The sequence below is a fragment of the Rhinopithecus roxellana genome, chromosome 11 (genome assembly GCF_007565055.1).
Source record: "Rhinopithecus roxellana isolate Shanxi Qingling chromosome 11, ASM756505v1, whole genome shotgun sequence".
NCBI lineage: Eukaryota > Metazoa > Chordata > Mammalia > Primates > Cercopithecidae > Rhinopithecus > Rhinopithecus roxellana.
Window position 1 is genome coordinate 132,468,657 of NC_044559.1, and position 14,439 is coordinate 132,483,095.

Genomic DNA, 14,439 nt, shown 5'->3' on the forward strand with positions numbered 1-14,439 from the left:
CAATTTTTTTTTTTGTATTTTTAGTAGAGATGGGGTTTCGCCATGTTGGCCAGGGTAGTCTCGAACTCCTGGCCTCAAATGATCCGCCCGCCTCAGCCTCCCAAGGTGCTGGGATTACAAGTGTGAGCCACCGCGCCCGGCCGTGGGGGGGGGATCTTTTTAAAGCCAGAAATATTTGCTCTCTAAAGTCTCAAAAGCAAAACTGATCTTTATGGATTCTGGTGCTTAATTGCAGAGGTGGGGAGGCAGTACGTGTGATGGTTATGACCACAGGCTTCAGCATCAGATCGACATCAGGTTTGTACCTCTCAGCTCTACCACCTTCAAGCTGTGTGATCTTTGGCATGCTACAACCTTTAACTCTGGGATCTTTAGCTGTAGAATGTGCAAAATAATGTTCCCAATCTGATATCATTGATAGGAGTGAGCAAATGTGTGTAAATAGCTTTGCACAGTGTCAAGTGAGCACTTCCCTGGAGCCTTCAGTTAGCTATTAATAACTTCTCGAGCTATCATGGCCATTAACAATGGGACCTGAAGCACTGCGGATGCTACAAATGCTTCAGCGGACCCAGTTCCTGAGTTCAGGAATTACAGACCAAGGGGACACGCCTTCAGCTGGAGATGGAGGAAGAAGGGGCAACGTCCAGCAGGGCAGAGAGGAGAGAATTCCGAAGAAAAATCTCTCCCCAGCCCTGGGAAAGGAAAGGAACGAAGGACTGGTCAAGGAGGGTCCCCAGAGCGCCCGCGGCCCGCCCCGGCTGGGGTGGCTGAGCAGTCCACTCACAGCTCCAAGCTCTGTGGCACCGTCTTCCTACTGTATCTGGAGATCATCCTCCTCCTCCTCCTCCTCAGCCGCGGCCGGGGCGGGCACGCCAGGGTGGGGGCCTCCGGGCCTGGCCCTCCCGCCAGCTCCGGCCCGGCCCCCTCCCGCCACCTACCGGCCCCGTCTTGCCCAGTCGCCTAGACTCCGAGCCGCCACCTCCCCAGGATCACCACCTCTCCAGTTCTCCGACCTCCCCGCCTTGCCGCGGGGGCGGAAGTGACGAAGGCACCCGGGCACCCGCAGAATGCTCTCACCGACGCACAGCAGTGACGACACACAAGGTTCCGGGGACTGAGCGGGTTTCAGACTTTCAGGATTTCGGCTGGCCACAGGTCCCGGGCAGGCGTCAGGACAGAGCCTGATCCAGGCTTCGGCCGCCTGTAGCAGCTCTCGATCAGCTCTCGGAGTCGGAGAGGCGGCTAAGGAAAGGTGCCACAGCAGAAACGCGCAGGAGAGGCCCTGGAACCGTAAGATAAATTGGCTTCATTTTGTTAGATGGCAGGAGGGAGCCTAGACTGGATAAGGAGCACTAGACTCCAAGTCAAGCCCCTGCTGCTTAGTCGCTTCTCTTTCTGTGCTCTGGGTTTTCTCATATGTACAGTGAGGCATTAACCTGAGTAGTGATCATAGAGTCCCTTCAAGTTGTGACACCAAATTCTGCATGATGAGGTGTGTTTGGCCTTATGGGGTGAATGGGTAAAATTACTGTCTCTGCGTTGAAAGGCAAAATGATGATTTGGTCAGACTGTGGTGAGTGGGTGTCTGGATAGAAGAAGTAGGTTCCTTATGAGTCTCTTAGAAAGCTGAGTAAGATTGGAATCATGGAGTTAGGGTGGTGCATCCACCGCCGTTCCTTCCTTTACCAAGCATCACCTGGCAGCAAGAATAAACTAGTACTCTTATTTAGGAAAACCCTTAGAAAATTAAGAGATAAGTAAGGAAAACCCCTAGGAAATTAAGAAATATCAATGCAACCTCCGTCAAAATACCAATGACATTCTTCACAGTCATAGAAAAAAGATCCTAAAATTTATATGGAACCACAAAAGACCCAGAATAGCCAAAGCTATCCTGAGCAAAAAGAACAAAACTGGAAGAATCACATTACCTGACTTCAGATTATACAACAGAGTTATAGTAACCAAAACAGCAGGGCACTGGCATAAAAACAGGAACAGAATAGAGAACCCAGAAACAAATCCATATGTCGGCAGTGAATTCATTTTCAACAAAGGTACCAAAAACATACATTGGGGAAAAGACAGTCTCTTCAATAAATGGTACTGGGAAAACTGATACCCATATGCAGAAGAATGAAACCAGACCCACTACCTCCCACCATATACAAAAATCAAGTCAAAATGGATTAAAGACTTAAATCTAAGCCCTCAAACTATGAAACTACTAAAAGGAAATATTGGGGAAACTCTCTAGGACATTGGGCAAAGATTTCCTGAGTAATATCCCGTAAACAGAGGCAGCCAAAACAAAAATGGACAAATGGGAGCACATCAAGTTAAAAAGCTTCTACACAGCAAAGGAATTAATCGACAAAGTGAAGAGAGAACCCACAGAATGGGAGAAAATATTTGCAAATTACCTATCTGACAAGGGATTAATAACCAAAATATATAAGGAGCTCAAACAACTCTCTAGGAAGCAGTCTAATAATTGATTAAAAATTGGACAAAAACTCTGAATAGACATTTCTCAAAGAAGACATAAAAATATCAAACAGGTTTGTGAAAAGGTTCTCAATATCATTGATCATCAGAGAAATGCAAGTCAAAGCTACAATAAGATAGTATCTCACCCCAGTTAAAATGGCTGTTATCCATAAGACAGGCAATAACAAATGCTGGCAAGGATTTGGAGAAAACACTATTGGTGAGAATGTAAATTAGTGCAGTCACTATGGAGAACAGTTTTGGAGATTCGTCAAGAAACTAAAAATAGAGCTACTATGTGATCCAGCAATCCCACTGCTGGGTGTTTACCCAAAAGAAAGGAAATCAGTATATTAAAGAGATATCTGCACTCCCATGTTTATTGCAGCACTGTTCTCAGTAGCTAAGATTTGGAAGCAACCTGTGTCCATCAACAGATAAATGAATGAAGAAAATGTGGTGCATACACACAGTGGAGTACTTTCCAGCCATTAAAAAGAAAAAATGAGATTCTGTTATTTGTAACAACATGGATGGAACTGGAGATCATTATGTTAAGTGAAAAAGGCTGGCACAGAAAGATAAACTTCAAATGTTCTCACTAATTTGTAGGAGCTAAAAATGAAAACAGTTGAACTCATGGAGATAGCAACTAGAAGGATGGTTACCAGAGGCTGGGAAGGGTTGCAGAGGGTTTGTGGGGGAGTGGGATGGTTAAAGCGTACAAAAAAATAGAGCTAATGAAAACTAGTATTTGGTAGCACAACAGGGTAACTGTAGTAAATAATACTTTAATTGTACATTTTAAAATAACTAAAAGTTCAGATGAGAGCACGTCCTGGCTACAAAATTTTTTTTTAATAAAAATAACTAAAAGAGTATAATTAGATTGTTTGTAACACAAAGGATAAATGCTTAAGGTGATGGATATCTCATTTACCTTGAGGTGCTTATAATGCATTTTATACCTGTATCAAAATATCTCATGTACCCCACAAATATATACACCTACTATGTACTCTTCAAAATTAAAAAAGAAAAACACTTTGGGAGGCTGAGGCAGGCGGATCACGAGGTCAAGAGTTGGAGACCAGCCTGGCCAATATGGTAAAACCCCCTCTCTACTAAAAATACAAAAATTAGCCTGGTGTGGTGGCAGGCACCTATAGTCCCAGCTACTCGGGAGGCTGGGGCAAAAGAATCACTTGAACCTAGGAGGCAGAGGTTGCAGTGAGCTGAGATCTCACCACTGCACTCCAGCCTGGGTGACAGAGTAAGACTCCATCTCAAAAAAAAAAAAAAAAAAAAAAAGAAACAGAAAAGAAAGATATACCTACCATCCCATGAGACTTGAAAAAGGGGCAAATTTAGGACAGAGGTAAGATGACAGGACACGAATGTTTTGTAGTTTTGAATTTCTCTACGCCGTACAATGTTCATAAAAAGGAGAAATGTACATTCTGCAGAGCAATATAGATTATTCTTTAGAGTTTAAGTAACAAAATTTTAAAGCAGGGAGAGATTTTAGAGATGGTAGGTAACTTATCCTAAATTAAAGAAAAAAACCCAGAAAGAGAAAGTGAAGAGTCCACAGTGGCACAGCTAATTAGTGGCAGAACTGGGGTTTTTGATAGTATGTAAACAGTGGATATTAGTGCAGTGTTTCTCGAAATATGTTACACATACCACTGCTAGTACAAGGGCAAACATTAAAAAATTTCATTCTTTACTTCCAAAATAGGAAAAACATAAAAAATAAAGATTTTATTCTTACATACGTATTAATTGGGGAATGTGATACTGGATTTCTATTCACTGTATTATATCAAGGTTTCCTTTTAACGTAATTTTAAAGATAAAGTTTTAAGTGTAAAGAGTCATTAAAAATAATATTAGGCCAGGTGCAGTGGCTCATGCCTGTAATCCCAGCACTTTCGGAGACCAAGGCGGAAGAACTGCTTGAGCTCAGGAGTTCTAGACCAGCCTGGGCAACATGGCAAAACCTTGCCTCTACTGAAAATACAAAAAAAAAATTAGCTGGGCATGGTGGCACACACCTGTGGTCCCAGCTACTTGGGAGGCTGAGGTAGGAGGATGGCTTGAGCCCGAGAGGTGGAGGTTGCAGTGAGCTGTGATCATGCCACTGCACTCCAGCCTGGGCAACGAGAGTGAAACTCCAACTCAAATAAATAAATAAATGAAGTTTAAAAAATTAAATAAATATTACTGTAGGTGGTGTGTGGTCAAGGCAAAAACCATGATGATGGTATGTGGCTAACTAAATTTTATTTATTTAATATTTATTTATTTATTTGTTTTTAGATGGAGTCTTGCTCTGTCACCCAAGCTGGAGTGCAGTGGCATGATCTTGGCTCATTGCAACCTCTGCCTCCTAGGTTCAAGTGATTCTCCTGCTTTAGCCTCCTTAGTAGCTAGGATCACAGGTGCCTGCCACCACACCCAGCTAATTTTTGTATTTTTAGTAGAGATGAGGTTTCATCGTGTCGGCCAGGCTGGTCTGAAACTCCTGACCTCCAATGATCTGCTTGCCTCGGCCTCCCAAAGTGCTAGGATTACATGCATGAACCACTGTGCCCGGCCTAACTAAATTTTAGAAAACAGTGTTCATAGAGTCATCTAAAAGAGTTCAGATGTTACTTCTGCATTGTTCTATGTGGTTTATATTTTGGAACTTTAAATGTAGTTTTCAAAGAAGAATGGAAGAAACCATGAAGCTTGCTACAATGGAAGACACAGTGGAGTACCGCCTGTTCCTGATACCAGATGAATCAAGGGACTCAGATAAACACAAAGAGGTTCTTCAGAAGTATATTGAGAGAATAATGACCCAGTTTGCACCTATGCTGGTCCCCTACATCTGGCAGAATCAGCCTTTCAATCTCAAATATAAACCTGGGAAAGGTAAGGCTGTTTTACTTGTGTGGATTAGTGTGACTTTTAATGTTATCCTGACAACAGTGATGTGTATGTGTAATAGTCCACACTTCATTCAGTGTTGCCAGGAAGAGATTAATGCACTAAACTTTTTAGGTAAGTAATACTTGTCTATATTCAGTTAGCCATAAAGCTTTGTTTTAAAAAAAAATCATATTAATGAAAACTTTCTAAATCTGCCTTAGGAATTAGCATATACTAAACATTATTAAACTCATGGCTATTCTTTTGAACTTTAGTTACTATACTATGCCATAATGTATCTAGGTATCTATACTAAACAGTTTCAGGTATCTGGCTTTAATCATGGTTCCTTTTTTGCTGTTACTCAGTATTCCTTATGTTAATGATGTGTTGAGTAGGCTGCCTTGTTTCATATAGCCGTTTTGGTGAGGATCTGAGTGGCTCTGCCCAGCTTATAAAGATAAATAATTGGGCTTTATGGCTAATATTTGCCACTTACAAGCATTTTGAGGTTTCTTCATTGCTTCCCTGTGTTGTTGGTGCTTGAGATCTGATCTCTGGCAAAATATGGCACTCTGTCCTTTTATGAGAAAAACCCAGGATTAAAGTAGGAGGGAGCGGAGAGACCAAAGAATCACTCAGACAGGTCTGTCTTAGCAAGTAGATGAGTTTATTAGGACTTACAGACAGGACACTCCTGGGCAGCATCAGGACAGCTCCAGAAATCTGCCCCACCTCCCATCTTTAAGCTGCTTGTAAGCTAATTTTTTGGCTCTTTGCCTACTGCATATAAGCTAATTTTTTGGCTGTTTGCCTACTGCGTATATGCAATGACACTGTTTTCCTTGGTATGTTCCCAGCTATGCCCTGCAATGTTTGGGTTCTCAGGACGTGTTCCTCTGCTCGGCATGATGGCTTTGGCTTGCCAGCTGGCCTTCGAAGTTTAAGCAGCAGACATATACCCTTAAGTAGCCTGGTGGGGAACTGGTCACACTACAGTTCTGTCATTTCTTATAGTTTTATGAAAATAAATCATGGATAGGTGACCAAGTCTCTCCTTACACAGTGACTTATGTGAGGTCTTATTTAGGATCAGGAGCCTGGCATCTTGTGATACCATCACAAGATACCCCCATGTATACATCACAAGTATACATCACTGTGATACTCTCAGTTTAGTGCTTATCTCTTATCTTTTGGCTAGCAATTGCTACATATCTTCCCTACTGTTAATTTTATTGAACTCTTATTCATTGACATACATATGATATTTATTGACAAGAACACTGTCACATTGGTGCAGCACATCTAAAACCAACCCTTTATCTGTCTCTAGAAAACCATTTTTACTGTTTTCTTATCTTGTTTAATGGCATTGCCATCCACCCAGTTATCCAAGCTAGTCAGTAATTCAGAATCATAATCAGTTCCTCACTTCACCATGTTCAGTCAGATGCTAAATCCTGAATGCTTCTAAAATATGACCCCTTCTGTACATCTGTTTGGCTTCAATGTAGGCCCTCTTTATCTCTACATTTGAAAAACAACAACAGCCTCCTAACTTACCTCTCTGGTTCCTGTCTTTCTAGTTCCTCACACTGTTGCCAGTTACGTTTGTAAAACAAACTTGATTGTGTCACTCTCCTGCTTAATATCCTTCAGTAGTTCCCATTGCTTTAAGATGAAATTTAAATCGAAGTCTAATATAGACAAAACTAGTTACTTTAATTGTATTCTCTAGTTGAAGAAACTTGAGATCTGGGGTGGGGAGAAGAAGAGTTGGTTGGGCTGTTCTTCTACCTATTGTTTGCCATGGCAACTCTTGAGACACTCTGTAATGCACTTGTTTGACCTTCATTCTGTTAATGTGGGATATTACTGTACATTGATTTTCATGTGTTGAACCATCCTTACATCTCAGGAATAAATCCCACTTGGTCATGGTGAATAATCTATTTAATGTGCTGTTTAATTCAGATTGCTGATATTTTGTTAAGGATTTCTGTGTTGATATTCATCAGGGATATTGATCTACAGTTTTCTTATATTGTCTTTGTCTGACTTTGGTGTTAGGGTAATGCTGGCCTCAGAAGGAATTTGGGGATTCCCTCCCCTTTATTTTTTTGGAAGATTTTGAGGATTGATGTCAAATTCTTTAAATGTTTGGAAGAGTTCCGCAGTGAAGCCAGTTTTTCTTTGTTAGGAGCTTTTGGATTATTGATTCAATCTCTTTACTAGTTATAGATCTGTTCAGATTTTTGTATTTCTCATGATCCAGTCTTGACAGATTGTGTATTTTTAGGAATTTGTCGATTTCTTCTACGTTATCCAACTTACTGGTATACCATCGTTCATAGAATTAGATCTTTCTTGTTTCTATGACATAAGTTGTGCTGTCTCCTCTTTGATTTCCCGATTTTAGTTTTTTGAGTATTTGCTCTTATTCCTGGTTAATTAAGTTAATAGTTTGTCAATCTTTTCAAAAAAACCCAACTCAGTTGTTTTGTTTTTCTGTTATTTTTTCTGGTCTCTATTTATTTATCTCTGCTGTAATGTTTATTATTTCCTTCCTTATGCTAGGTTTGGGTTTAGTTTTTATTTTTTGTTTTGTTTTGTTTTTTTTGAGGTATAGGTTGTTGATTTGAGATCTTTCACACCTACAAACTTCCTTTTTAGCACTGCTTTCACTGAATTCCTTAAGTTTTGGTATGATATGCATTCATTTTCATTCGTCCCAAGATATTTTCTAATTTCCCTGTGATTTATTCCAAGAGTGTGTTGTTTAGTTTCCATGTATTTGTGAATAGTGCACGTTTGAAAACTTGTGCTCCATCCAAATCTAGCGTCCTGGTATTCCCAGAATACTCTATACATACATACTCTGTACATCATGCCTTTGTGCCTTTGCACATGCTTTTCTATTTTTCTGGAAAGCTCACCTCTTGTCATTCCTCCAGGCAAGCATAGCACAGATATCCCCTCCTTTATACTCACATAGGCCTTACTGCATACCCCTGTTCTAGAGTTCATTATCTTTTTTTTTTTTTTTTTTTTTTTTTTTTGAGGCGGAGTCTCGCTCTGTCGCCCGGACTGGAGTGCAGTGGCCGGATCTCAGCTCACTGCAAGCTCCGCCTCCCGGGTTTACGCCATTCTCCTGCCTCAGCCTCCCGAGTAGCTGGGACTACAGGCGCCCGCCACCTCGCCCGGACTGGAGTGCAGTGGCCGGATCTCAGCTCACTGCAAGCTCCGCCTCCCGGGTTTACGCCATTCTCCTGCCTCAGCCTCCCGAGTAGCTGGGACTACAGGCGCCCGCCACCTCGCCCGGCTAGTTTTTTTGTATTTTTAGTAGAGACGGGGTTTCACGGTGTTAGCCAGGATGATGGTCTCGATCTCCTGACCTCGTGATCCACCCGTCTCGGCCTCCCAAAGTGCTGGGATTACAGGCTTGAGCCACCGCGCCCGGCCGAGTTCATTATCTTGTTTTGAGATCATTTGGTTGTCTTGTTTTACCCTGAGCTCCTCAGGAGTAGGCTGCTTCTTCAGGATTGCAACCCCTGCTCCCCAGGACTTAGAGCAATCAGTCAATGAATGTTTATTCAATTGAATGATTATGTGCATTTTATTTGCAGTAACAAATTTATCTGGTTACATGGTTGCTTTTCTCTTGTTTTTAGGAAGTGTTCCTGCTCATATGTTTGGCGTGACAAAGTTTGGGGATAATATTGAGGATGAATGGTTTATTGTTTATGTAATAAAGCAGATCACAAAGGAATTTCCAGAGTTAGTAGCAAGGTATTGTAGTTATTTTAATTATTCTAAAAGAATTCTATTACTGAAACAGTGTGACTACATTTTTATATATTTAGTAATTTATTTTTCTCCTGTAGTCTGCTGGAAATTGTACAGATTTTAATAGTATCTGTGCTTTTTTTTTTTTTTTTTTTTTCTCCTGAGACAGAGTCTTATTCTGTTGCCCAGGCTAGAGTGCAGTGATGTGATCTTGGCTCACTGCAGCCTCCACCTTCCAGGTTTAAGCGATTCTCCTGCCTCAGCCTCTCAAGTAGCTGGGATTACAGGCACGTGCCACCATGCCTGGCTAATTTTGTATTTTTAGTACAGACAAGGTTTCACCATGTTGGCCGGGCTGGTCTTGAACTCCTGACCTCAGGTGATCAACCCACCTCGGCCTCCCAAAGTGCTGGGATTACAGGCATAAGCCACCATGCCCAGGCTTATCTGTATTTTCTTTCTCTTCTCTTGTGAATTCCTTTTCTTGAGAAAGAATTAAGGTAGTATTGAAGAGTTCAACTTCCAAAAGATTTCAAATAAAACCTACTTATTTTAGGTTTTCTTTTTAAAATTCTAATTATGAAAAAACAAATACATGTGGTAAACAAAATTCAGATGATACAAAGGGTTCTACTGCTCTTGCTTCCCAGAAGTAATCACCATTAAATTCCTTATGAATCTTTGAAAAATAAAATTCCATTCATACACATACATACATATTTCACATGTTTTTAAATGTGTATTCCTGTACTAGACCATAGCTATATTTTTTGAGAAATCATACACAGAAACAATTTAAACAGAAGTCAGTGAACAATCGTATAGGAAGCTAAATAGGTAACACCGTTAAAAATGGGACCCAAGGCCGGGCGCGGTGGCTCAAGCCTGTAATCCCAGCACTTTGGGAGGCCGAGACGGGGGGATCACGAGGTCAGGAGTTCGAGACCATCCTGGCTAACACGGTGAAACCCCGTCTCTACTAAAAAATACAAAAAGCTAGCCGGGCGAGGTGGCTGGCGCCTGTAGTCCCAGCTACTCGGGAGGCTGAGGCAGGAGAATGGCGTGAACCCGGGAGGCGGAGCTTGCAGTGAGCTGAGATCCGGCCACTGCACTCCAGCCTGGGCGACAGAGCAAGACTCCTTCTCAAAAAAAAAAAAAAAAAAAAAAAAATTGGGACCCGAATTTTCTGTAATTACCATGTAATGCCAGCAGAGGGCATTCTGCCCACTTATATTTTGTCCTGGTTTTCCTAGTCAGCACCCAAATTCTGATCTTTTTTTACCCACCCAACCTCTTTCCCAACGGAACAAAAGAGAAGGGAGAAAAAAAAAACCTTTGAAAACTTATTATTTAAATTTTAAGCACACATTAAAGAGAATGAACCCACATGTTCCCATTATCCAGCTTCAACAATTACCAACTCATGGTCATTATTATTTGATCTGTGGCTCTCATTTGATCCTTAAATACTTCAGGATGTAAATCTAAGAGATAACTCATTTTATCTTTAACGTTAAATACATTTATTTAAATTTTTTAAATTTTTTTTTTTTTGAGACGGAGTATCGCTCTGTTGCCCAGGCTGGAGCGCGGTGGCCGGATCTCAGCTCACTGCAAGCTCCGCCTCCCGGGTTCACGCCATTCTCCTGCCTCAGCCTCCTGAGTAGCTGGGACTACAGGCGCCCGCCACCTCGCCCGGCTAGCTTTTTGTATTTTTTAGTAGAGACGGGGTTTCACCGTGTTAGCCAGGATGGTCTCGATCTCCTGACCTCGTGATCCGCCCGTCTCGGCCTCCCAAAGTGCTGGGATTACAGGCTTGAGCCACCGCGCCCAGCCTAAATTTTTAAATTTACTTATTATTTATTTAGTTTTTTAAAGACAGGGTCTCACTGTTTTGCCCAGGCTGGACTTGAACTCCTGGGCTCAAGCCATCCTCCTGCCTTAGTCTCCCGAGTAGCTGGTACTGCAGGCACATGCCACTGTGCTTTATTTTATTTTATTTTTTTGAGACAGCATCTCACTCTGTTGCCCAGACTGGACTGCAGTGGAACAATCTCGGCTCACTGCAACCTCTGCCTCCTGGGCTCAAGCGATTCTCGTACCTCATCCTCCTGAGTAGCTGGGGCTATAGGCGTGCACTACCACACCTGGCTAATTTTTGTATTTTTTGTAGAGACAAGTTTTCACCATGTTGACCAGGCTGGTCTCAACCTCCTGACCTCAAGTGATCCACCGGCTGCCTCAGCCTCCCAAAGTGCTGGGATTACAAGTGTGAGCCACTGCACCAAGCCTATTTTTTAAATTGACAAATAAAAATTGTATATATTTATTATGCATAACATGTTGTCTTGAAATGCATATATGTTGGCTGGGCGTGGTGCCTCACACCTGTAATCCCAGCACTTTGGGAGGCCGAGGTGGGCGGATCACGAGGTCAGGAGATCAACACCATCCTGGCTAACATGGTTAAACCCCGTCTCTACTAAAAAATACAAAAAAATTAGCCGGGTTTGGTGGTGGGCACCTGTAGTCCTGGCTACTCGGGAGGCTGAGGCAGGAGAATGGCGTGAACCCAGAGGCGGAGCTTGCAATGAGCAGAGATCACGCCACTGCACTCCAGCCTGGGCGACAAAGCGAGGCTCCCGTCTCAAAAAAAAAAAAAAGAAATATATATATATATTGTAGGATGGCTGAATTGAGCTGATAACATACATTACTTCACATACGTATTGTTTTGTGTATGGTGAGAATATTTAAAATCTACTGCCCGGCTGGGCGCGGTGGTTCACGCCTGTAATCCCAGCACTTTGGGAGGCCGAGGTGGGCGGATCACAAGGTCAGGAGTTCGAGGCAATCCTGGCCGACATGGTGAAACCCTGTCTCTACTAAAAAATACAAAAAATTAGCCAGGCATGGTGGCGTGCGCTTGTAGTCTCAGCTACTTGGGAGGCTGAGGCAGGGGAATCACTTGAACCTGGGAAGTGGAGATTGCAGTGAGCCGAGGTGGCGCCACTGCACTCCAGCCTGGTGACAGAGCGAGACTCCATCTCAAAAAAAAAAAAAAAATCTACTGCCTTAGCAAGTTTCAAGAACACAATACATTGTAGGCCTGGGGCGGTTGCTTAGGCCTGTAATCCCAACACTTTGGGAGGTTGAAGCACAAGCATCACATGAGGTCAGAAATTCCAGACGAGCCTGGCCAACGTGGTGAAATCCCATCTCTACTAAAAATACAAAAATTAGCCAGGTGTGGTGGCCCATACCTGTGGTCCCAGCTACTCGGGAGGCTGAGGCAGGAAAATCGCTTGAGCCTAGGAAGTAGAGGTTGCAGTGAGTGTGATTGCACCACTAATTCCAGCCTGGACGACAGGGTGAGACTCAGTCTCAGAAATAAAATAAAATAATAAAAATAGAAGTATAGAGCTAGAACGGTATATAACAGTATAGAAAATATGCTATGTCTTGTGTAAAACGGAGAAAATACAAATATATATTTATATAGCTAGATTATGTGTGAGCAAACTCTAGAAGGATATACAAGAAATAGCAGTGATACGTGTAGGGTTGAGCAGATAGGGACAAAAGTAGGAGGAAAACTTTTTCATTTTGCAACTTTTTTTTTTTTTTTTTTTTTGAGACAGAGTTTCGCTCTTGTTGCCCAGGCTGGAGTGCAATGGTGCGATGTCGGCTCACCGCAACCTCCGCCTCCCAGGTTCAAGCAATTCTCCTGCCTCAGCCTCCCGAGTAGCTGAGATTGCAGGCATGCGCCACCATGCCTGGCTAATTTTTTTTTCGTATTTTTAGTAGAGACGGGGTTTCTTCATGTTAGTCAGGCTGGTCTTGAACTCCTGACCTCAGGTGATCCGCCCACCTTGGCCTCCCAAAGTGCTGGGATTACAGGCGTGAGCCACCACGCCTGCCCATGTAAATTTTAATATATTTTTTTAAAAATTTAACCATGTGAATGTATAACCTATTTTTAAAAATAAAATTTAAAAAAGTGTTGCAGGCCGGGCATGGTGGCTCATACCTGTAACCCCAGCACTTTGGGAGGCTGAGGCAGGCGGATCACTTGAGGTCAGGAGTTTGAGACCAGCCTGGGCAACATAGCAAAACCCTGTCTCTACTAAAATTACAAAAATTAGCCGGGCATGATGGCAGGCACTTGTAATCCCAGCTATTCGGGAGGCTGAGGCAGGAGAATCGCCTGAACACAGGAGGTGGAGGTTGAAGTGAGCCAAGATCATACCACTGCACTCTAGCCTGGGTGACAGAGCGAGACTCTGTCTCAAAAAAAAAAAAAAAAAAAGTGATGCAAATGAGGCGGAAATAATTATCTTTTCAGGCCCAAATAACACCTCCGACATGAAGGCTTTTCTAATCTCGGCTATATGTTTTTTTTTTCTTTTGGAACCCTATAGTACTCTGTATATTTTCATATTTTTGTCTAATATTTCTTTATGTAAATTGCTTATCTTCTCTCCCTATCTCTGCCTTCAACTGCTCCTTACAATCTTTTGTCTCCTTCAGTGCTTAATGTTATCTTAAACATTTTGCTTTCTTATAGCCATCTGCACATAGTACCTATTCAAATATTTACTAAGATGAAGAGGAAAATGTATTAGAATAAAAGTGTTCTGGTTACTAGCAGATATGTGCTTTTTGAATGCAAAATTGGAAATTTTCTTGCATTAGGATTGAAGACAATGATGGTGAATTCTTGTTAATAGAAGCTGCTGACTTTCTCCCTAAATGGTTGGATCCTGATAATAGCACCAATAGGGTAAGTATACCCAAGTTTAGAAAATTTGTAGAGATGAAATCATGCTGCATTACATTCATATGTACCTACAGTTTGCCAGTGCTCACTATGAAAATTAAAATGTACCATTTGCAGGTATTTTTCCACCATGGAGAATTGTGTATTATTCCTGCACCAAGAACACCTGGAGCAGAATCTTGGTTACCCACCACACCCCCAACAATTCCACAAGCATTGAATATAATCGCAGCACATCCAGAAAAAATACTTGCTTCAGAATCTATACGAGCTGCTGTGAGTAGGCGCATCAGAGGGTAAGAAAAATATCACTTACATTGCTAATTAAGGAACCTTTTGGTTTCGTGTAGTTCAGTCTTTCTTTGATTTTTGTTTGTTTTCCTTAAAGCTCTGTTGGAGTTGATCAGTCTTTCTTTGACTGTAAAATATCTTTCACCTAGATTAATGCTAATTTTCAT

The 14,439-nt window shown here is 42.0% G+C and overlaps 2 protein-coding genes across 3 annotated transcripts in view; one reads left to right on the plus strand and one right to left on the minus strand.

Moving 5' to 3' along the window:
- Positions 1-1,044, minus strand: part of FAM149B1 (family with sequence similarity 149 member B1) — an 82,188-nt gene extending 81,144 nt beyond the window's left edge. For both annotated transcript variants that reach the window (XR_004060045.1, XM_010373088.2), the window contains exon 1: positions 788-1,044. Coding sequence is in view for 1 of the 2 variants with exons in the window: in XM_010373088.2 (XP_010371390.1) it covers positions 788-834 (47 nt within the window). In the remaining variant the exon portion in view is untranslated. The remainder of the gene's footprint in view (positions 1-787) is intronic.
- A 42-nt stretch (positions 1,045-1,086) lies between these two features.
- Positions 1,087-14,439, plus strand: part of ECD (ecdysoneless cell cycle regulator) — a 35,068-nt gene continuing 21,715 nt past the window's right edge. The window contains exons 1-5 of the mRNA XM_010373081.2: positions 1,087-1,293; positions 5,198-5,415; positions 9,087-9,204; positions 13,897-13,984; positions 14,099-14,277. Coding sequence (XP_010371383.1) covers positions 5,211-5,415; positions 9,087-9,204; positions 13,897-13,984; positions 14,099-14,277 — 590 coding nt within the window. The 5' untranslated portion in view covers positions 1,087-1,293; positions 5,198-5,210. The remainder of the gene's footprint in view (positions 1,294-5,197; positions 5,416-9,086; positions 9,205-13,896; positions 13,985-14,098; positions 14,278-14,439) is intronic.